Here is a 24,439-nt window from a genome sequence, read left to right on the forward strand (position 1 = left end):
ATAAAGCTTCGAAAAATGTCTGTGACAAATTTTGGCCAAAAAACAAACAAAAACAAAAGGTCGAAAAACAAAGAAATACATAAGAAATTCAAAAAACAATCAAATACATAAGAAATTAATTTCGATACAGATTTTTTTTTATCCTATGTCTCAGGAGAATGATACAAGAAACATTTAAAAAAAGAAATCAGCTTAATTAGAGCATTAATAAGTGATTTAGAGCCCAAAACTGATTTTATACATAAATTACAATAATTAATTAATATAAAATATAAGAAAAATTTTTTGGAGAAAGCAACCATACATTTTGATAGTATACGTCGCGGGCGTCGCGTGTGCCGATTTTCGGCGCGATCACGCGTTCCATAGGCGAGATCTGAAGGGGGGGCGGAATCCGCCCCCCCCCCCCCCCCAGATATAGCATAGCCAAAAAAGCCCAGCCTGATTAGGGTTAAGAAAGTAAGATTTTGATATGGTAAATGTTTGAATGTAAAAGGTACAAGTACATCTGTGAGTTTGGAATAATGAAAGTATTCATTTTTAAAAAATGGTTTACCTACTTTATTTCATTTAGTCTACATTCAGCTTACACAGAAATTCAAGTAGCAAATACCAACTTCATGATTAATATTAGATTCAGGAACTGATACTGACTTTCCTTGAAGAAGATCTAGAACAAGTGCAGCACTGGAAATTCTAATTTGAAGATATAGTGAAAGTCCAGTAAGTGTTGCCACTGCAAATTTGGTTTATCCAACAATAGTTTTAGATGTATGGAAGCATATAGTAGCTGGAAGGTCATGTCATGTGTTCCAAATATGATGTTGATGTACTGTAGGTGCTAAAGACTGTCCTGGACACTTGGGGAGACCGGTCAGCGGTGAAGCACACATCACACGCCCAGCATCTCTACCTGACCAAGATCATCATCATCTGTGTCGGACATCTCAGCGAAGAGGAGCGAAAGAAGAACAAAGGAGGTGAAGATCTTTGTACCCTGTCTGTAATGGGATGGGGAATTTTCCCAAATATGCATATGATGTCAGTTGTCACATACTTTCCAACTAGTAAGATTTTATCAGATTCAGTAAGATTTTTTATGTTAAAAATAGCAAAATCAGATTTTCTGTCAGAAAAATCAGATTTTTAAAAAATATTTAGATATACCTTTCATGTGTATTTTCTGAAGATTTGACCGAAAGTAAGATTTTTAACTTCAGTTTGCATTTAAATTAAGATTTTTGCAATCCACGAGTAAGATATTTCATCTTGAAATGTTGACAGGTATGTTGTCAGTGAATGCAGCAGTTGAACACATCAGTGAATTTGAGGAAATTTGGACAATCCTTTCAAAAGTTAAGAACTTTTAAAGTTTTGTAGCTGCCTTAACTTGATGAGAAGCCTGCAATAGTGAAGATGTTACTGCAGAAAAACAGTATATAGAAAATATAAAGGGAATTCCACAAAATTTCATTTCTGATGAAAAGTACACATTCCTTTGACTTGTTACTGGCTTATGTTTAGGATAATATGTGACCCGCTACAACAAAAGGATCCGAAAGTCGCGGGAGGTCAATTTTCTGAAAATTACCTGACATTATTCCCTTGCTTTTCCACTTTAATATCATATACATTGTATGACATGACTCGTAAACGCACTCGGGTGCGGGGATATCAATGATTTCATCAGACTATGTTGATTGGTCTAGGATATCAGCGTTTCGAAAAAAGTGCCTTCAAATTTTCTTTCTGACGCAAGCGTGATCAAGGGGAGGTAAGACAGTTTTCACCTCCTCACGATGGAAGGTCCGCTCATAGCAACCTCAACGATATTCATTCAAGCTTAGCACCAGCGGTCTACGCACAACCGATCAGTAACCAGGATGTCACGCACTAACCAATAAGACCACTCCCTCGTAGCTTGGGGCAGAGTTTCTCTGCGGTGCTTTCTCTGCGATGCTAAATCCAAATCTTCAGACACATGTTTGTTCCATTGAAAGTTGGAAAATCATGGCCTAGAAAAATGCTAATTTCTTGCCTTTCCTTTGATCATTTATCTTAGGAATTTTGGCAGATGATAGACGAAACATGAGACTACAACATTATGCCGACAAGAGAAATTCAAAATTTGACGGTTTTGACCGATTTTGATGATCTGACTTCAAACTTGACTTTCTCTGCTCAGCCGTCAGTGACTTTTCGATCCTGTGTTGTGGCGGGTCACATATTTCCTCTGCTGCCTCAAAGATTTAGGTCAACTGCTCTTTCATTATGCTAGAAAAATTACATTATGAAGAATTCTCTTGTAAATTGTTGATTTTCATTTAATTGATTAAGATTCATCTTTAATGGTGTTATAGCAGATTTCAATGTGTGTGTATTTTTTTTTCTTCATTTTTTTTTCTCTACCAGATCTGACATCTCACCTGATGGGTGGAGTCCAGGCCCACCTTGAAAGCCCCCTTCCCAGGACCAGACATCTGGGCATGGTGGCAGCAGAGATCATGGCCAAGACCCTGGACCCCGATGGACCAAAGCTGAAGTTTGAGTTTCAGGAAGACGAAGAGAGCAGGCATCTCTGGTCCCTCGTAAAGCCTCCCGAAGATCCAGGACTGGATGGCATAGCAGAGTGAGCCTCAATTGCATCTTTTTTTGAAGTGTTCCATTGTACAAAGACTTGCAGACTTTCAGTGTGTCTTTCAGTGTGTGAAAATAGTTTTAGAAACATACATTTAATATTTTTTGTCTTAACATGTTTATTTCAGATCTATATTTGGTAAACATCTGCCATTCTGTTCATAGCATTAATTGCTTGTCTCTTTTCATGAAATGTAATGGTTTGTCTTTATTCATGAGTAGGATGATTTAGCGGCATATGTATGTAATGGTACATGCAGCTATTTATGACAGTGTTATGTTGATGTGAAGTGCATAGAGAATTATTGTAGATGATCATTACGCACTGTATAATTCACAGTTATTATCATGTTATTATTATGATGATGATCGTCATCATCATCATTATCATCTGATTATGGTCTATTAAATTCAAAATGAACAATGCGTTGAATTGCACTTCAACCCTTTCTTTGTCAGGGACTTTTGACAGTGTGAGATCACTAGGTGATTTTCTGTGCAAATCACTTTAAAGTGCACAAAGGGCTAACTGTGTCGACATTTGCCTCTTATTCTTCAGAGATATCAACGGAGTGACACTCAAGGAAGGAAGTGACACCCCCAGTGCCAGAGGGAATGCAGTGAATGGTAAATCTGGACCACAGCAGTCTCCTGTTACTGCAGAGGAAGATGAGGAGTTGGACAGGTATAATAAAAGGATATGAACATACATGTGTGTCATGTTTCAAACCCTTTAGAATATCAAGCAGAGTAATGGATATTTTCCATTTGGCCATGATTCCAGAAAAAAAAAACTGAATTGAGTGTACAAGATCTGAAAACAAAAAAAAGAAAAGAAGAAAGATAGTAAATTTGATCAGCAAGGAAAGGAAAAGTTGAAGGTGTGTGGACTCAGGGATGATGGTCTTTTGGCAATGTAAAAGATGTTTTGCCAACTTGTGATCAAATTCTGCCCTCAAGAATGTAATATCTTCATCCCTCACCCCCCCCCCCCAAAAAAAAAAAAAAGTACATAACAAATACATAACAGTAATCCTCCACGATGTAAGTCCCAAGTTCTGATCTTCATTTCATAATCATTGTACATGTACATAACTTCCAACATTTCCATCAAGTTTGTGCAATGCAATGCCATATATGTTACTACAGCCCCCAGATCCCATCTTTCAAACACAGCCAGGTCAGATAGCATGATACATTCTGTTTTGCATGATCAAATTTTGTCAGGACCTCTCTGAGAATTTTTGCTTCCTCGGGATTTAGAGATGTTTTAGTTAAAAGCTTGTGCATTCTTCCAGTTTGTCGGCCAAGTAGGCACTGAAGAGTCAAAGTTTGTTCCGTATGTTCACTTTTTTTGTGCAGTGATGATGAGTTTGAACCATACGACATGACACATGACACCAAGATTTTGAAAGTCAAGATTCCGGTCTATGTCAGGGACTGCATGGATGGTGAGATATCATTCTTTGTTGTACAGACCTCGGAGGTTGACATAAATAAAACATGATGCATTGTGTCAACAGTAGGTTGTTGATTCTTGTATGATGCTTGAAGAAGGAATCCATTCCAAAATTTTATCAATTTCATAGGAAAGAGAAAAAAATTCCATGCAGAACAGTGCTAAAATGATCATGGACTGTGGCCAGTGTGCACAATACTACAGTTACCTATGCCAATTAATACTCATAGCACACAAAGGGTTAACTAACTAGGGGGGTGTTTCATAAAGAGTTGTTCGTAAGTTCATGCAGTCGCTGTTAAATTGGTGTAGTCGCTGTTAAGCTACGTGCGACTTGCAAATTGTGTTTCATAAAGCTGCTCGTAAGCTGAGTGCGACTTGATTTAACAAAGAAGTATTCAATGTTCATGAACGAGCCTGCTCTTAAGCAAATTATATGCAAATTATATGTAAATCAGACAATCAATCAAGATTTTTTTTCTGGGTGAGCTTGATTTTTCGCTGTCGATGTCTGCACGTCTGCTGGCTGCTCCCAGTCCAGCTCGCTGAGATACTTTGTAGTTTATTGTCTCCTTCGAAGGTACTTGACTTAATTGCATAGGACGGTGTGTCCCTTTGCTTTCCTACGAGTGATCCTTCTCCAGTTTGGTCTTCCCTGGACTTGATGTTCAGCCTCTTTCAGGGGAATGCCCAAGTCTCTTTCAATTTGGTCTCTCCAGCGGGCAGGAGGGCGTCCTGGTGGTCTTTTCCCGAGAAAGTTATTCTTGAAGGCTTGGAATGGGATCCTATGTGACGGCATACGAATTACATGCCCAAACCACTTCAATCTCCTTTTGGTTACTTCATCACAGATGGTGTTGGTGAGACGAAGCCTCTGCCTAATTTCCTCATTCCGTATCTTGTCAATGAGCCTCACACCAAGGATTACTCGTAGGCATCTCATTTCAAAGGTGTCCAATCGACGCTGGTCGGCTTGGCGTAGTGTCCACGACTCAGCACCATAGATGGCAATAGGGAGGATGAGTGCTTTATAAATTCTCACTTTAAGTGATCTGGGGATATCTGGTTTGTCCATATGGTACTTCTCAGTTTGCCAAATGCCCAGGCTGCTAATCTGGTATGACGATTCACATCATTTGCCACTGTAGGAATGTTGCTACCCAAGAATACAAAATCATCAACTTTGTCGATGTTTACTCCATTCAAGGATATGTGACGTTTGTCTTGTGACATGACTTTGCATTTGCTGGGGTTGATTTTCATACCCCATCTGCTGCAGGCTTTTTCCAGTTCGTTTGTTAAAACTTGTAGTTTCTCAAAGACAAGGTCCATCAGTGTGGTGTCATCTGCATATCGGATGTTGTTAATGCACATGTCACCCATCCGGATTCCACTGTCTAAATTTTGGACGTCTTTCATAACAAATTCAAGAAACAAGTTGAAGATGCTGGGGGAAAGGAGACACCCCTTACCCTTCGAAGGTAAGGTAGCTTTATTTTCATTTCCTTGTGTGAATTATGACATTTTTGTTGCGTAGTGAGATATGTTATCCTGAAATCTGAAGCCCTGTAATGAGTTTGGGGCGATTGACTGACTCACTGTGCGTGTGATGTGAGCTGTGTATACGCAGCGCAGCGTTTGCTTTGGCAGCCGATCATGTTAGTCCCACATGCCCAAGTTTTTGCTGTGTTTTTCTTTAAAGATGAATTTATCGTGCTCGTGTTTTTCGCGGTCGCTTTTTGTGCAGATCTTACTCTGATATGGGATGCAAAGAAAGAGAAGAAGAAGAAAAAGATATATAAGATATAGCCCCGCAACGCTATCACATCCTGACCTGTCCTGACTACTGTACATAGTAAGATCTGGGGGATAGACACCTAGAAATACATAACTTAAGTAGGGGCCTGGCCCTTACCCTAGATCTAACGAAACATCAGTAACCTCATACACCACCCAGCGCCCGCGCCCCAGGCCCGGGGGTTAATTTATTTACCTTGAATTTACTTTGAAGGTCACACCTCGCTACTACAGTAGGTCATGGTTGTACATTAGCAGTGGTGGATCCAGGGGGGGGGGGGGCGCAAGAGGTGCACGCCCCCCCTTTATTTATTGTTCAAAACAAAAGAAATAAAAAGAAAAAATGAAATGAAACCCGGAAGTGGCACCAGAAACATTAGTTGCACCCCCCCCCCCTTACAGAATAGATCCGCCCCTGCATTAGTCATTACTGTAGATAGTGTGGTGTGGCAGGGTTAAGGGAGTCCCATGCATAGGACCCATTTAAAATTGGATAAAAAACCCAGTTTTGATAATTGTCTTTTGAAGCTTATGAGTTTGGGGGTAGCCTGGGCCTGGGGGTAGATAGGCAGGCTATGGCATGTCTAACTTGTTGTTAAACTAAAGTCTAGATATAGATCTAGAAATCTGACGTTAATTCTAAAGAGTCTAGATAGAGCTGTCGTATTGTCACTACTGTTGAGTCACCCGACCGATGATGACTGTTTCTTCTCGTCGGAAACACAGCGCTGTTTTGATCAGCGAGTGAGCATGACTAGGTGTGCTGTGCGCGATGCTCACGCGCACTTGTACTTGTTGTTTTGAAATACGTTGCTGCGACACTGTTTTTTGGAATGCCGCTGCGAGATCTATCCTTTTGCATAAAAAAAAAAACAAGAATTTTTTGGATTAATTAATTGAATGGGAAAACCAGCCATATGTATAGTGCAGGTCTAGATATTCCACTATAGTGTTGATTTAGTGAGGCTGAAATACCCCTTTGTTTGGCTTTAGGGCTTTTTTAGCTGCATTTTTTGTTTACGTCATGTATCGTAATTATTTGCGTAGCACAAGGACCTTGTCCTTTGCTTCATGTGGAAGCTTGAAATCAATGTTTTTTGTTATCCCTCAGTCTTTGATTTGATGGAAATTGAAAATTAGATTTATAACTTTTATTGTCAACAACATCATCATCATCAACATATGGGAGTGTGGTAGTCCTGCACTGCTGTAGTTTCCCTGTCGTTTCAGAAAAAAAAAAATTGTTGAATAATTTTTTGACTGCTTTTAAAAAATGTAGCGGTTTGCAGTATACATGGATGTCACGATATATCAAAAATGTCTGTTGCGTCAAACTTTATTTACTCCAGGTTATGAATTTGTAAATAAAAATATTGATTATCTATTAAAAAAGTATGATATTTGAATAGTTTTAATGCAAATAAACAAAGACGTATTGCAATTGCATCTGTGATCTTATTCTTTTATGAAAAATTGATTTCTCTAGGTAATGTGACATTCACTCCTATAATAGTTGCATCTGTCATTCTCTTATTTCTTCTATTTTTTTTGTGGAAAAATAGGTATCTGGATGTGATATTATTCAAATTAGTGAAATTCTTCCGTCGAGATGTAAGGTCAGTGATGTAATATGCTGTGATTATCAACATGTCTTCAACTTTTTTGATGATGTGAACTTCAAATATGGTATGGGCTTACCTGTATCAGCTTTTTATACGAAGCACAATGATGTTGCCATACATGTTGATTACAGTACTGTCCTGCGTCATTCAAATACTGTAAAACGAATATTCGGGTGCATTTTAATTTCACAAATTTCGTGAGAGCCAAGATTCGCGAAATTAAAATGCACGCAAAAATTCTTGTCTACACTGTATGCATTCAATGCCAGTGGCAATTCGCGAAAATTTCATGCTGCGCAGAAGGCCGTCGGCTACAATTTGCAAAAATTTCATGCAGCGAAAATATCATGTTTTACGTTAGTCATGTTTGCAAATGCACTTTGATAAGAACATGTAATGCTATCAATTGCAGTGCTATTGCCTGTATTACTTCACGTTTATATTTCTTTCTTTTACTATTGACAACTATGTGATGTGTATTAATTCTATTTCCTTACTTCCAAATTTAGGAGGAGGACCGCCCATGCCCATCGACTTTGTGAGCGAGAAAATCCTCGAGACATTGCCCCCAGAGGGGCTTTCAAGCTCACAAAATGAAGCTGGACTTGGGGTTGGTTATGTTTATATAAATTCTGTTCTTAGTTATTTGCTTTACTATTATTATTTTTTTTTTTTGGGGGGGGGGGCATTTTCACTGAATAACCTTATCCAACATTACAATAATATTTGGTGTTCTGTTGGAGACATCAACATATCAGGTTCTTATTAGGTTGAAATTTTGATCAAACTCAGAATGCTTCAATAGGTAAAGTATATCTTGCAACAAAGAAAAGGACACCCATATCATTAAATTTGTTGAAGTAATTTCAATTCCGTGCCCATTTCTGAAAATACACTCTTCTTTTTTTCGTTTATCTTGTTTTTACCAACGGTGTAGATCAGAACTGTTTCATGAATGGCCTTTCTTATCTCATTTGTAGAATGTTTTGTTGCTGACCTGCATGAATGGGTATCCCACAATCATTGTATTATGAAAGGTCATCCTTACGCAAAGCTTGTCTCATCAGTTGCCAAAAATTAGGAAATGACTGTATTTTGATAAAAGGGCATAGAATATAAATGAGCAGGAACATGGTAAATGTTACTGATTGGTTGTTGGCAGAGGCATAAATTTTGACCACATGTGGTGTAGGTTTCATCGAGTTGGTATAGAAATAATGTCACATTTCTCAAGATGAATTACTTTCTTATGTTGGCTAAAGCGTCTTTCATTTCTTTTTCCAAAAAATTCTCATCTCATCAGGAGTGCACAAATTCCCAGAATTCGGAGGATGCTCAAGAGGATGATGAACCTCAGCGATGAAGAAATGGATGTGAATAATCCAGAAGAAGTGGTCGTTGAGAATCGCAATTACAGAAATTGTTTCCTGCTCTCCCAACCTTATTCACAGTGACCTGCTCAGAATCAGTGGCCAGCTCAACACCATCATTGAGCTCCTGAGGATGAGTGTGAAAGGAGGGAAGGAGCAATAAGAGTAGCTGTTTTCACCTTCTCTAAATTCTTAATATGGGTCAATCCACATCAAATCATCCAATTTTCAGAGACGTTGTCACCCGACCCCCTCCGATTTTCTTTAAAATCGCACCAAATGTTCCCCAGAGTGTCTGACGGAAAATCTCAAAATATTTTGCCCCAGGGTCAATTGGTTGCTAAGATACAGCCTCACATAGCAACCAATGCGCATTCCAAAATATTAGTTAAAAGAAAATTAGACATTTTTGATTGACTGTTGTAGCATGGATTTTTATGCAACAGTGCTGGTTATCTGGAAATTGAGAGAACTTCATAGTCTTTGAAAGAAAAACTGACTGTGACGCAAAATTGACTTTGTTAACGTGCACGAGGTCTCCGAAAATGGTGTTTAATGTCAATTTTAATGCATATTTAGAGACTGATATCTTCCACATTTCATCACCTTTATACTACAATATTATGCTGTTGAAGGCTTTGACTTGCTCAGTAATTTTGAAAAAAATCAACGCATTCGTGCCAGCCGTTTTTACGGAGGGCGCCCTCAAAGTTAACAAAAATAAAAAATGTGCCAACTTCAAGGTCATGGATCACCCTTCGTCCCACCTAGAAATGGCATCAATTTTTGTGTATTGATAGACATTTACCTATATTATCTTGCACTACCAAAGAAATTTTGCTCCCAAAATGTTCAATGGCAAATTTACGCCACCAAAAATGGTCATAAAAATCCCCATGTAATATCACATATTGGGTTTAGAGGATATTTCAAATGTCCACGCTTTCAAGATGCAAAGCCCTAGCCCTGTGATATTTGCAGTAGGGATAGTCTGATACCACAAAACAATTTTGTTGCATAATAATGACCTTATTTATAATTGCATAAATGTCGACTGAAAGAGCATGTGATGTGGCCATAAAGAAGAAAACAAGTGTTATTTGTGATGTGTTGGGTGTGTTGTTTTCGATTAAATAATGAAAAGAGGTTATGCTCAGGTGAATAGGTGAATTATATTTTTCAAACGCATACAACAGCGTTAAATCGCAAAAACGTAATGAATAAACACATATTCACGGTGCTGACTTGCTCATTTTTGCCTGTCGGTGCTGATTTTCTTTAGCTTGAGTTTCATTTTTTTGGCATGCTTGTTCATGTTGATGTTTCTTTTATTCCTTGGGGGTTAGTGATTTTTTTTTTTTTCGTGTGAGGTTACCTATTTTGTTTTAATTTCCATCGTTCTGAATGCATACAACCGTGTTAAATCGCAAAAATGTTATGAATAAACACGTATTAACGGCGCTGACTTGCTCATTTCTGCCTGTCGGTGCTGAATTTCTTTAGCTTGAGTTTCATTTTTTTGGCATGCTTGTTCTTCATGTTGATGTTTCTTTCATTCCTTGGGGGTTGGTGATTTTTTTTTTTTTTTTCGTGTGAGGTGACCTATTTAGTTTTAATTTCCAACGTTCCGAACGCATACAATTGCGTAAAATCACATAAACGTAATGAATAAACACATATTCGCGGCGCTGACTTGGTCATTTTTGCCTGTCGGTGCTGAATTTCTTTAGCTTGAGTTTCATTTTTCTGGCATGCATGTTCTTCATGTTGATGTTTCTGTCATTCCTTGGGGGTTGGTGATTTTTTTTTTTTTTTTTTTCGTGAGAGGTGACCTATTTAGTTTTAATTTCTATTGTTCCGGACGCTACAGAGCGTCTGGAACACATTGGAACTCGGGGACATGCGACGTAGCGGAATATCATATGCTCGTAACGGAATTTGGATACGGTGCATGGCGGTACGAGTGTGTTCTTCTTCACCGCAGCCAGTTTCAGACAGAATGTACGCATCTTAACATGTAACGCTATTTCACCATCCATTTATTCTCTGATGTGTTCACAATTTTGTTCGAATCTCAGTAACCATTTCGATGCTGAGATTTGATATGCTGAACTAAAACTTTTGCCGTCAACTTTCAATTTTCTGAAGAAAAAAAAAAATCCTGCAAATTTTTGTTGTTTCCTGCGTTTCTTTACACCTGTATGATATTAAATTCTTAAGTCATTTAAAGAACACTTTGACAGTAAACCACTGACTTGTGTTCTCTACCTTTCTTGCATATCTGTAGGCCTACTGCTGAAGTCGAGAAGCGTACACTGTCGGACATGACCCTTCACTTCCAGAATGTATGAATATGTTTCAGTCCATATCCATGTATATTAGCTGGAAGAGAAGAATTTGTGATTACTTCGTCATTGCAAAAAAAAAGGGAAAAAAAGGAATAAGACTACATGTATATCATGGGAGTATGTTCTTTTTACAGAAATTAATCGAAGTGATAACAGAGTACAAGAAATATGTTCAGTTTCGGGCAATAAAATAAAATTTACATTCTGAGATTGCATCATCGAAGGATTAATCGTGAAAAAGCTTTTCATTCCCTTTCGACAAATGCAGGAGACTAAAGCTGTGATATTTGTTTTATGAACTGTAAATTGGCATGCAATGCTTGTGCAGCTGTGAAACAAAAATGTTGTGAAGTCATGAAAGTATCCTTTGAAATGATCTATTTGTAATTCTTTATCATCCCATTTAATGCATGTGCGTTATCTCAAATGTAATCAATCTGTAAGGAGCACTTGACATAATCATAGGATCATCGGAGATCTATGAAAAAGAGGTCCGTTGCTAGCTGGCGGCAGCTCAGTTCAACACGGGCACGTGTTGCATAACCAGCAGGATGTGTATGGGCCCGGCATGGCCTGCACCTCTGCAATCTCCATCTATCAGCTCGCGACGCGCGAGTGCATATATGTGAGTGGTGTTTTCATGATGGGATGCTGCGCACGCATCATGTGTGGCCGTCAAAGAGCATGCCATCAACATGACAGCATCACACGTGGCAAAGTTGATTTACAAGTAGAGTAGGCCTAGACCTCAATAAAATCGAATGAACGTAAAACATCATAAAGAAATTTCTGTGCATGCGCAACGTCGCTTGTCAAACTTAACTCGGTACACAGGGCCTAATATTCTTACAATAAAACATCGCTTGATTTTCACAGTCGATTCAATTCTTGGGCCATTTATGCGTCCGCTCAATTCACGACGCAGAGAACGAGCTACTTGAAGAACGAAATTTACACTTGTGTGAATTCAAGTTTTTGTTTCTCTTTATAGCTTGCTTCTAACATTAGATGTGATGTTGACTTATAAGCCCAATAGATTTCTAACTAGATTTTGCAATTATAATATCAAAGATAAAGCTGAATTTGCTGTTATGTAGGGTTTCGACCATATAGGGCTACTGGTAGTGGTATGGCAGGGTACAAGATGTACATTGTATGTACAGTAGTTAGGGACATGTAGATGTCTTGATCCATATGATATCATGCTAGTCTTGGATACGAAAAACAGTTTCGTATGAATGCAGTAGGGAGTATGCCATTTGTATAAATGTAGAATAGGAAAGATAGGGAAGAAAGTAGAAAAAAAAAAGTTATGTTATGTTGAATCATGAGAGTATTTCTTTGTTCTTTCTTGAATCTCTGGTGGCTCTAAAAAGAGCCGTTTCAAGGCTTAAAAGCCTGATGCCTTTCCATGTTTTTCAGTCACTACAGGTATGACTCTGCTCAGGTGGTTGATGTATCTGCCACATAGATCTGGAGTCATCTTCGTTCTCCAAAACTCATATATTGCTTCCTTGAGTTCTGGCAGAGTCTGCGGCTTGGCGGTTCGTTGAAGCCACAACTTGAGCTGGTGCCACACGAGTTCAATAGGGTTAAGGTCGGGACTCTATGGAGGGGTGACCCACCAGTTGATCCGGTTCGCCTTCATGAACGCCTTCGTAAATTTAGAGAAGTGTTTCAGATCATTACCCTGTTGAAACTGATGATGATTGGGATACGTCGCCTCTATAAAGGGGAGCAGGGTCTTGCAAAGAATTTCCTCACAGTAGAAATTGGAGTCCAGTATGACTCTGCGCAGGTGGTTGATGTGTCTACCACATAGATCTGGAGTCATCTTCGTTCTCCAAAACTTGTATATTGCTTCCTTGAGATCTGGCAGAGTCTGCGGCTTGGCGGTTCATTGAAGCCACAACTTGAGCTGGTGCCACACGAGTTCAATAGGGTTAAGGTCCGGACTCTCCAGAGGGGTGACCCACCAGTTCATCCGGTTCGCCTTCATGAACGCCTTCGTAAATTTCGAGCAGTGTTTCCTGTTGAAACTGATGATGATCGGGATACGTCGCCTCTATAAAGGGGAGCAGGGTCTTGCGAAGAATTTCCTCACAGTAGAAATTGGAGTCCAGTATGACTCTGCGCAGGTGGTTGATGTATCTGCCACATAGATTTGGAGTCATCTTCGTTTTCCAAAACTTGTATATTGCTTCCTTGAGTTCTGGCAGAGTCTGCGGCTTGGCGGTTCGTTGATGCCACAACTTGAGCCGGTGCCACACGAGTTCAATAGGGTTAAGGTCGTTAACTCGTATTGCTTCAGGAAGGCAGATATTCCCTGCCGGCTTACGGTGATGCCTTGCTCTGCTAGTTTAAGTTGGATAGAATTTACACCAATATGATCATCTCGAGAGAGACTAAGGACTCTCTGCCTCGTGGTAGGAGACATGCGCCCCATTCTCCTTGAAGATGATCACATTCGTGTAACTTCTATACAACTTAAACTAGCGGAGAAACTAGCAGGGGACCCAGCCAAGGCTTTGCCTGCACCGCCTTATGGTAGATGAAGACACGTCTAGATGGTAGTCTCTGTAAAGGATATGCCGAATGTCCCTGCTGCTGAGCTCGTCGTTTTCCTTGTAAAGGTTGTCGATTATGGTACCGAAATCTTCTAGCTTCGAACGGCGGGGATTTTGCTTCTTCACTCCTGTGGAGCCTGTTAACACGTATTGCTTCAGGAAGGCAGATATTGCCTGCCAGCTTACGGTGATGCATTGCTCCTCTAGTTTAAGTTATATAGAAGTTACACCAATGTGATCATCTTGAGAGAGACTAAGGACTCTCTGCCTCGTGGTAGGAGACATTCGTCCCATTCTTCTTGAAGAATACACTCGATATAAGGCCTACGTGTACTGTATTCGCTGTGAAAGCTTAGAGAGGACTGAGCATTCCATGTGTCTTCATCAAGCATTTATAAACTCACGGTCGTGTTGAGAAAATAGAATTTGAGAATTTAGAATTTGAATTCTAAAAAGAGCAGTTGTTTCAAGGCTTAAAAGCCTGATGCCTTTCCATGTTTTTCAACCACTACAGGTATGACCCTGCACAGGTGGTTGATGTATCTGCCACATAGATCTGGAGTCATCTTCGTTCTCCAAAACTTGTATATTGCTTCCTTGAGTTCTGGCAGAGTCTGCGGCTTGGCGGTTCGTTGAAGCCACAACTGGAGCTGGTGCCACTCGAGTTCAATAGGGTTAAGGTCGGGTTTCTCCGGAGGGGTGACCCACCAGTTGATCCGGTTCACCTTCATGAAGGCCTTCGTAAATTTCGAGCAGTGTTTAGGATCATTATCCTGTTGAAACCGATGATGATCGGGATACGTCGCCTATATAAAGGGGAGCAGGGTCTTGCGAAGAATTTCCTCACAGTAGAAATTGGAGTCCATTATGCCTGAGAATGCGAGGATGTCTGTTGCTCCCCTCCGCGAAATTCTTGCCCAAACATGTAATTTGCCCGGATGTTTTGGCCTTCCCTTCAGTTTCCTCTCCTGCCCCCTCTTTCTGAAGCACAACTGAGAATTTGGGTGCAGCTGTACACTACACTCTTCCGTAAAAATAACATCCTCAAACAACTCCTGGTCTGCCCTTAGCTTCTTACAGTGCGCTCCCCTTTTTGTTTGATTGTCGTGACAGACGATCTGCGACGATTTAGCTCGGCAGGGGACCCAGCCAAGGCTTTGCTTGCACCGCCTTATGGTAGATGAAGACACGTCTAGATGGTAGTCTCTGGAAAGGATATGCTGAATGTCCCTGCTGCTGAGCTCGTCGTTTTCCTTGTAAAGGTTGTCAATTATGGTACGGAAATCTTCTAGCCTCGAACGGCGGGGATTTCGCTTCTTCACTCCTGAGACGCCCGTTAACTCGTATTGCTTCCAGAAGGCAGATATTGCCTGCCCGCTTACGGTGATGCCTTGCTCTGCTAGTTTAAGTTGGATAGAATTTACACCAATGTGATCATCTCGAGAGAGTCCAAGGACTCTCTGCCTCGTGGTAGGAGACATGCGCCCCATTCTTCTTGAAGATGATCACATTCGTGTAACTTCTATACAACTTAAACTAGTGGAAAAACTAGCAGGGGACCCAGCCAAGGCTTTGCCTTCACCGCCTTATGGTAGATGAAGACACGTCTAGATGGTAGTCTCTGTAAAGGATATGCTGAATGTCCCTGCTGCTGAGCTCGTCGTTTTCCTTGTAAAGGTTGTTGATTATGGTACCAAAATCTTCTAGCTTCGAACGGCGGGGATTTTGCTTCTTCACTCCTGTGGAGCCCGTTAACTCGTATTGCTTCAGGAAGGCAGATATTGCCTGCCAGCTTACGGTGATGCCTTGCTCCTCTAGTTTAAGTTGTATAGAAGTTACACCAATGTGATCATCTCGAGAGAGACTAAGGACTCTCTGCCTCGTGGTAGGAGACATTCGTCCCATTCTTCTTGAGGAATACACTCGATATAAGGCCTACGTGTACTGTATTCGCTGTGAAAGCTTAGAGAGGACTGAGCATTCCATGTGTCTTCATCAAGCATATATAAACTCACAGTCTTGTTGAGAAAACAGAATTTGAGAATTTAGAATTTGAATTCTAAAAAGAGCTGTTTTTTCAAGGCTTAAAAGCCTGATGCCTTTCCATGTTTTTCAATCACTACAGGTATGACCTTGCACAGGTGGTTGATGAATCTGCCACATAGATCTGGAGTCATCTTCGTTCTCCAAAACTCGTATATTGCTTCCTTGCGTTCTGGCAGAGTCTGCGGCTTGGCTGTTCGTTGAAGCCACAACTTGAAATGGTGCCACACGAGTTCAATAGGGTTAAGGTCAGGTTTCTCCGCAGGGGTGACCCACCAGTTGATCCGGTTCCCCTTCATGAACGCCTTCGTAAATTTCGAGCAGTTTTTAGGATCATTATCCTGTTGAAACCGATGATGATCGGGATACGTCGCCTCTATAAAGGGAAGCAGGGTCTTGCGAAGAATTTCCTCACAGTAGAAGTTGGAGTCCATTATGCCTGAGAATACGAGGATGTCCATTGCTCCCCTCCCCGAAATTCCGGCCCAAACATGTAATTTGCCTAGATGTTTTGGCCTTCCCTTCAGTTTCCTCTCCTGCCCCCTCTTTCTGAAGCACAGCTGAGAATTTGGGTGCAGCTGTACACTACTCTCATCTGTAAAAAATAACATCGTCAAACGACTCCTGGTCTGCCCTTAGCTTCTTACAGTGCGCTTCCCTTTTTGTTTGATTGTCGCGACAGACAATCTGCGACGATTTAGCTCGGCAGGGGACCCAGCCAAGGCTTTGCTTGCACCGCCTTATGGTAGATGAAGACACGTCTAGATGGTAATCTCTGGAAAGGATATGCTGAATGTCCCTGCTGCTGAGCTCGTCGTTTTTCTTGTAAAGGTTGTCGATTATGGTCCGGAAATCTTCTAGCCTCGAACGGCGGGGATTTCGCTTCTTCACTCCTGTGGAGCCCGTTAACTCGTATTGCTTCAGGAAGGCAGATATTGCCTGCCAGCTTACGGTGATGCCTTGCTCCGCTAGTTTTAAGTTGGATAGAAGTTACACCAATGTGATCATCTCGAGAGAGACTAAGGACTCTCTGCCTCGTGGTAGGAGACATGCACCCCTTTCTTCTTGATGAATCTACTCGATATAAGGCCTACGTGTACTGTATTCGCTGTGAAAGCTTAGAGAGGACTGAGCATTCCATGTGTCTTCATCAAGCATTTATAAACTCACGGTCGTGTTGAGAAAATAGAATTTGAGAATTTAGAATTTGAATTCTAAAAAGAGCCATTGTTTCAAGGCTTAAGGGCCTGATGCCTTTCCATGTTTTTCAACCACTACAGGTATGACCCTGCACAGGTGGTTGATGTATCTGCCACATAGATCTAGAGTCATCTTCGTTGTCCAAAACTCGTATATTGCTTCCTTGCGTTCTGGCAGAGTCTGCGGCTTGGTGGTTCGTTGAAGCCACAACTGGAGCTGGTGCCACACGAGTTCAATAGGGTTAAGGTCGGGTTTCTCCGGAGGGGTGACCCACCAGTTGATCCGATTCGCCTTCATGAAGGCCTTCATAAATTTCGAGCAGTTTTTAGGATCATTATCCTGTTGAAACCGATGATGTTCGGGATACGTCGCCTCTATAAAGGGGAGCAGGGTCTTGCAAAGAATTTCCTCACAGTAGAAATTGGAGTCCATTATGCCTGAGAATACGAGGATGTCCGTTGCTCCCCTCCGCGAAGTTCCGGCCCAAACATGTAAGTTGCCCCAATGTTTTGGCCTTCCCTTCAGTTTCCTCTCCTGCCCCCTCTTTCTGAAGCACAACTGAGAATTTGGGTGCAGCTGTACACTACTCTCGTCTGTAAAAAATAACATCGTCAAACGACTCCTGGTCTGCCATTAGCTTTTTACAAAGCGCTTCCCTTTTTGTTTGATTGTCGTGACAGACGATCTGCGACGATTTAGCTCGGCAGGGGACCCAGCCAAGGCTTTGCCTGCACCGCCTTATGGTAGATGAAGACACGTCTAGATGGTAGTCTCTGGAAAGGATATGCTGAATGTCCCTGCTGCTGAGCTCGTCGTTTTCCTTGTAAAGGTTGTCGATTATGGTCCGGAAATCTTCTAGCCTCGAATGGCGGGGATTTCGCTTCTTCACTCCTGTGGAGCCCGTTAACTGGTATTGCTTCAGGAAGACAGATATTGCCTGCCGGCTAATACACAGCGAATACAGTACACGAAGGCCTTATATCGGCAGAATTTACACCAATGTGATCATCTCGAGAGAGACTAAGGACTCTCTGCCTCGTGGTAGGAGACATGCGCCCCTTTCTTCTTGAAGATGATCACATTGGTGTAAATTCTATCCAACTTAAACTAGTGGAGAAAGGCATCACCATAAGCTGTCAGGCAATATCTGCCTTCCTGAAGCAATACGAGTTAACGGGCTCCACAGGAGTGAAGAAGCGAAATCCCGGCCGTTCAAAGCTAGAAGATTTCCAACCATAATCGACAACCTTTACAAGGAAAACGACGAGCTCAGCAGCAGGGACATTCAGCATATCCTTTCCAGAGACTACCATCTAGACGTGTCTTCATCTACCATAAGGCGGTGCAGGCAAAGCCTTGGCTGGGTCCCCTGCCGATCTAAATCGTCGCAGATCGTCTGTCGCGACAATCAAACAAAAACTGAAGCGCACTGTAAGAAGGTAATGGCAGACCAGGAGTCGTTTGACGATGTTGTATTTACGGACGAGAGTAGTGTACAGCTGCACCGAAATTCCAGTTGTGCTTCAGAAAGAGGGGGCAGGAGAGGAAACTGAAGGGAAGGCCAAAACATCGGGGCAAATTACATGTTTGGGCCGGAATTTCACGGAGGGGAGCAATGGACATCCTCGTATTCTGAGGCATAATGGACTCCAATTTCTACTGTGAGGAAATTTTTCGCAAGACCCTGCTCCTCTTGATAGAGGCGACGTATCCCGATCATCATCGGTTTCAACAGGATAATGGTAATAAACACTGCTCGAAATTTACGAAGGTCTTCATGAAGGCGAACCGGATCAACTGGTGGGTCACCCCTCCGGAGAGTCCCGACCTTAACCCTATTGAACTCGTATGGCACCAGCTCAAGTTGTGGCTTCAACGAACCGCCAAGCCGCAGACTCTGCCAGAACTCAAGGAAGCAATATACGAGTTTTGGAGAACGAAGATGACTCCAGATATATGTGGCAGATACATCAACCACCTGTGCAGGGACATACCTGTAGTGGTTGAAAAACATGGAAAGGCATCAGGCTTTTAAGCCTTGAAACAACGGCTCTTTTTAGCTCAAGTGAGCTATTGCGATCGCCCTTCGTCCGGCGTCCGTCGTGCGTCGTCCGTCGTGCGTAAACTTTTCACATTTTTATCTTCTTCTTGAAAACCCCAAGACCGATTTTCATCAAACTTGGCAGGTAGCATCCCTAGGGGGTTAGGAACTCAATTTGTTAAAATGGGCACCATGCCCCACCCAGGGGGCCCCCAGGGGGGCCCAAACCCCCCAAAATTAAGGAATCTGTAAAAATCTTCTTCTCTAGAACCAGAAGTGATAGAGCTAAGTTAATACTATGAATTAGTACATTGATGACTGTAGTTTCAAGTTTGTTCATGGCAGAATCAGGGGTGCCCCCCTTGGGACCCAGGGGAGGGGGGTGGGGAGGGGTCCTAATGGGGCCTAAATTATACATTTTCATCTTCTTCTTGAGAACCCCATGACCAATTTTCACCAAACTTGGCAGGTAGCATCCCTAGAGGGTTAGCCCAGGGGGGGGGGGGGGCCAAACCCCCCCAAAATGAAGGAATCTTTAAAAATCTTCTCTAGAATCAGAAGTTATAGAGCTAAGATAATACTATGAGTGAGTACATTAATGACTGTAGTTTCAAGTTTGTTCATAGCAAATCCAGGGGTGCCCCTCTTGGGGGCAGGGGGGGGGGGGGGGGGGGGAAGGTCCAAATGGGGGCCTGAATTGTACATTTTCATCTTCTTCCTGAAAACCTCATGATGGATTTTCGTCAAACGTGGCAGGTAGCATCCCTAGGGGGTCAGGATCTCAATTTATCAAAATGGGCACCATGCCCCACCCAGAGGGCCCCAGGGGGCCCCCAATCCCCCCAAATTAAGGAATCTTTAAAAATTTCGGCCCTTATTGTACATTTTCATCTTCTACTTGAGAAGCCTGGTCAAATTTTAGTAGAGCTGTGAATAATTTAGATTAGTGACTGCATGAAAGGTGAACTTGCGATACTCAGGTGAGCGCTAGACTCGCGGGTCTTTTGTTAGAATTCAAATTCTAAATTCTCAAATTCTATTTTCTCAACACGACCGTGAGTTTATAAATGCTTTATGAAGACACATCGAATGCTCAGTCCTCTCTAAGCTTTCACTGCGAATACAGTACACGTAGGCCTTATATCGAGTATATTCTTCAAGAAGAATGGGGTGCATGTCTCCTACCACGAGGCAGAGAGTCCTTAGTCTCTCCCGAGATGATCACATTGGTGTAACTTCTATCCAACTTAAACTAGCGGAGAAAGGCATCACCGTGAGCTGGCAGGCAATATCTGCCTTCCTGAAGCAATACGAGTTAACGGGCTCCACAGGAGTGAAGAAGCAAAATCCCCGCCATTCAAAGCTAGAAGATTTCCGTACCATAATCGACAACCTTTACAAGGAAAACGACGAGCTCAGCAGCAGGGACATTCAGCATATCCTTTCCAGAGACTACCATCTAGACGTGTCTTCATCTACCATAAGGCGGTGCAAGCAAAGCCTTGGCTGGGTCCCCTGCCGAGCTAAATCGTCGCAGATCGTCTGTCGCGACAATCAAATAAAAAGGGAAGCGCACTGTAAGAAGCTAATGGCAGACCAGGAGTCGTTTGACGATGTTATTTTTACGGACAAGTGTAGTGTACAGCTGCACCCAAATTGTCAGTTGTGCTTCAGAAAGAGCAGGCAGGAGAGGAAACTGAAGGGAAGGCCAAAACATCTGGGCAAATTACATGTTTGGGCAGGAATTTCGCAGAGGGGAGCAACGGACATCCTCGTATTCTCAGGCATAATGGACTCCAATTTCTACTGTGGTAGGAGACATGCGTCCCATTGTTCTTGAAGAATATACTCAGTATAAGGCCTACGTGTACTGTATTTGCTGTGAAAGCTTAGAGAGGGCTGAGCATTCCATGTGTCTTCATTAAGCATTTATAAACTCACGGTCGTGTTGAGAAAATAGAATTTGAGAATTTAGAATTTGAATTCTAAAGAGAGCCATTGTTTCAAGGCTTAAAAGCCTGATGCCTTTCCATGTTTTTCAATCACTACAGGTATGACCCTGCACAGATGGTTGATTTATCTGCCACATATATCTGGAGTCATCTTCGTTCTCCAATAACTCGTATATTGCTTCCTTGCGTTCTGGCAGAGTTCGGGCTTGGCGGTTCGTTGAAGCCACATGGTGCCACACGAGTTCAATAGGGTTAAGGTCAGGTTTCTCCGCAGGGGTGACCCACCAGTTGATCCGGTTTGCCTTCATGAAGGCCTTCGTAAATTTCGAGCAGTTTTTAGGATCATTATCCTGTTGAAACCGATGATACGTCGGGATACGTCGCCTCTATAAAGGGAAGCAGGGTCTTGCGAAGAATTTCCTCACAGTAGAAGTTGGAGTCCATTATGCCTGAGAATACGAGGATGTCCATTGCTCCCCTCCGCGAAATTCCGGCCCAAACATGTAATTTGCCCCGATGTTTTGGCCTTCCCTTCAGTTTCCTCTCCTGCCCCCTCTTTCTGAAGCACAGCTGAGAATTTGGGTGCAGCTGTACACTACTCTCGTCTGTAAAAAATAACATCGTCTAAACGACTCCTGGTCTGCCATTAGCTTCTTACAGTGCACTTCCCTTTTTGTTTGATTGTCGCGACAGACGATCTGCGACGATTTAGCTCGGCAGGGGACCCAGCCAAGGCTTTGCTTGCACCGCCTTATGGTAGATGAAGACAGGTCTAGATGGTAATCTCTGGAAGGATATGCTGAATGTCCCTGCTGCTGAGCTCGTCGTTTTCCTTGTAAAGGTTGTCGATTATGGTCCGGAAATCTTCTAGCCTCGAACAGCGGGGATTTCGCTTCTTCACTCCTGTGGAGCCTGTTAACTCGTTTTGCTTCAGGAAGGGAGATATTGCCTGCTGGCTTACGGTGATGCCTTGCTCTGCTAGTTTTAAGTTGGATAGAAGTTACACCAATGTAATCATCTCGAGAGAGACTAAGGACTCTCTGCCTCGTGGTAGGAGACATGCACCCCTTTCTTCTTGATGAATCTACTCGATATAAGGCCTACGTGTACTGTATTCGCTGTGAAAGCTTAGAGAGGACTGAGCATTCCATGTGTCTTCATCAAGCATTTATAAACTCACGGTCGTGTTGAGAAAATAGAATTTGAGAATTTAGAATTTGAATTCTAAAAAGAGCCGTCGTTTCATGGCTTAAGGGCCTGATGCCTTTCCATGTTTTTCAACCACTACAGGTATGACCCTGCACAGGTGGTTGATGTACCTGCCACATAGATCTGGAGTCATCTTCGTTCTCCAAAACTCGTATATTGCTTCCTTGCGTTCTGGCAGAGTCTGCGGCTTGGTGGTTCGTTGAAGCCACAACTTGAGCTGGTGCCACATGAGTTCAATAGGATTAAGGTCAGGTTTCTCCGGAGGGGTGACCCACCAGTTGATCCGGTTCGCCTTCATGAACGCCTTCGTAAATTTCGAGCAGTTTTTAGGATCATTATCCTGTTGAAACCGATGATGTTCGGGATATGTCGCCTCTATAAAGGGGAGCAGGGTCTTGCGAAGAATTTCCTCACAGTAGAAATTGGAGTCCATTATGCCTGAGAATACGAGGATGTCCGTTGCTCCCCTCCGTGAAATTCCGGCCCAAACATGTAATTTGCCCCGATGTTTTGGCCTTCCCTTCAGTTTCCTCTCCTGTCCCCTCTTTCTGAAGCACAACTGAGAATTTGGGTGCAGCTGTACACTACTCTCGTCCGTAAAAAATAACATCGTCAAACGACTCCTGGTCTGCCATTAGCTTCTTACAGTGCGCTTCCCTTTTTATTTGATTGTCGCGACAGACGATCTGCGACGATTTAGCTCGGCAGGGGACCCAGCCAAGGCTTTGCTTGCACCGCCTTACGGTAGATGAAGACAGGTCTAGATGGTAGTCTCTGGAAAGGATATGCTGAATGTCCCTGCTGCTGAGCTCGTCGTTTTCCTTGTAAAGGTTGTCGATTATGGTCCGGAAATCTTCTAGCCTCGAACGGCGGGGATTTCGCTTCTTCACTCCTGTGGAGCCTGTTAACTCGTATTGCTTCAGGAAGGCAGATATTGCCTGCCAGCTTACGGTGATGCCTTGCTCCGCTAGTTTTAAGTTGGATAGAAGTTACACCAATGTGATCATCTCGAGAGAGACTAAGGACTCTCTGCCTCGTGGTAGGAGACATGCGCCCCTTTCTTCTTGATGAATCTACGCGATATAGGGCCTACGTGTACTGTATTCGCTGTGAAAGCTTAGAGAGGACTGAGCATTCCATGTGTCTTCATCAAGCATTTATAAACTCACGGTCGTGTTGAGAAAATAGAATTTGAGAATTTAGAATTTGAATTCTAAAAAGAGCTGTTGTTTCAAGGCTTAAAAGCCTGATGCCTTTCCATGTTTTCAACCACTACAGGTATGACCCTGCACAGGTGGTTGATGTACCTGCCACATAGATCTGGAGTCATCTTCGTTCTCCAAAACTCGTATATTGCTTCCTTGCGTTCTGGCAGAGTCTGCGGCTTGGCGGTTCGTTGAAGCCACAACTTGAGCTGGTGCCACACGAGTTCAATAGGGTTAAGGTCAGGTTTCTCCGGAGGGGTGACCCACCAGTTGATCCGGTTCGCCTTCATGAAGGCCTTCGTAAATTTCGAGCAGTTTTTAGGATCATTATCCTGTTGAAACCGATGATGTTCGGGATACGTCACCTCTATAAAGGGGAGCAGGGTCTTGCGAAGAATTTCCTCACAGTAGAAATTGGAGTCCATTATGCCTGAGAATACGAGGATGTCCGTTGCTCCCCTCCGTGAAATTCCGGCCCAAACATGTAATTTGCCCCGATGTTTTGGCCTTCCCTTCAGTTTCCTCTCCTGCCCCCTCTTTCTGAAGCACAACTGAGAATTTGGGTGCAGCTGTACACTACTCTCGTCCGTAAAAAATAACATCGTCAAACGACTCCTGGTCTGCCATTAGCTTCTTACAGTGCGCTTCCCTTTTTATTTGATTGTCGCGACAGACGATCTGTGACGATTTAGCTCGGCAGGTTACCCAGCCAAGGCTTTGCTTGCACCGCCTTACGGTAGATGAAGACACGTCTAGATGGTAGTCTCTGGAAAGGATATGCTGAATGTCCCTGCTGCTGAGCTCGTCGTTTTCCTTGTAAAGGTTGTCGATTATGGTGCGCTTCCCTTTTTATTTGATTGTCGCGACAGACGATCTGTGACGATTTAGCTCGGCAGGGGACCCAGCCAAGGCTTTGCTTGCACCGCCTTATGGTAGATGAAGACACGTCTAGATGGTAGTCTCTGGAAAGGATATGCTGAATGTCCCTG

General features: G+C 42.6%; 1 protein-coding gene across 1 annotated transcript in view; it reads left to right on the forward strand.

The window, feature by feature from the left end:
- LOC140231820 (telomere length regulation protein TEL2 homolog) overlaps positions 1-24,439 on the forward strand; it is a 74,045-nt gene that overhangs the window by 34,467 nt on the left and 15,139 nt on the right. The window contains exons 7-10 of the mRNA XM_072311972.1: positions 839-980; positions 2,413-2,629; positions 3,197-3,322; positions 4,000-4,088. Coding sequence (XP_072168073.1) covers positions 839-980; positions 2,413-2,629; positions 3,197-3,322; positions 4,000-4,088 — 574 coding nt within the window. The remainder of the gene's footprint in view (positions 1-838; positions 981-2,412; positions 2,630-3,196; positions 3,323-3,999; positions 4,089-24,439) is intronic.

This window comes from Diadema setosum, chromosome 8, assembly GCF_964275005.1.
Source record: "Diadema setosum chromosome 8, eeDiaSeto1, whole genome shotgun sequence".
Lineage (NCBI taxonomy): Eukaryota > Metazoa > Echinodermata > Echinoidea > Diadematoida > Diadematidae > Diadema > Diadema setosum.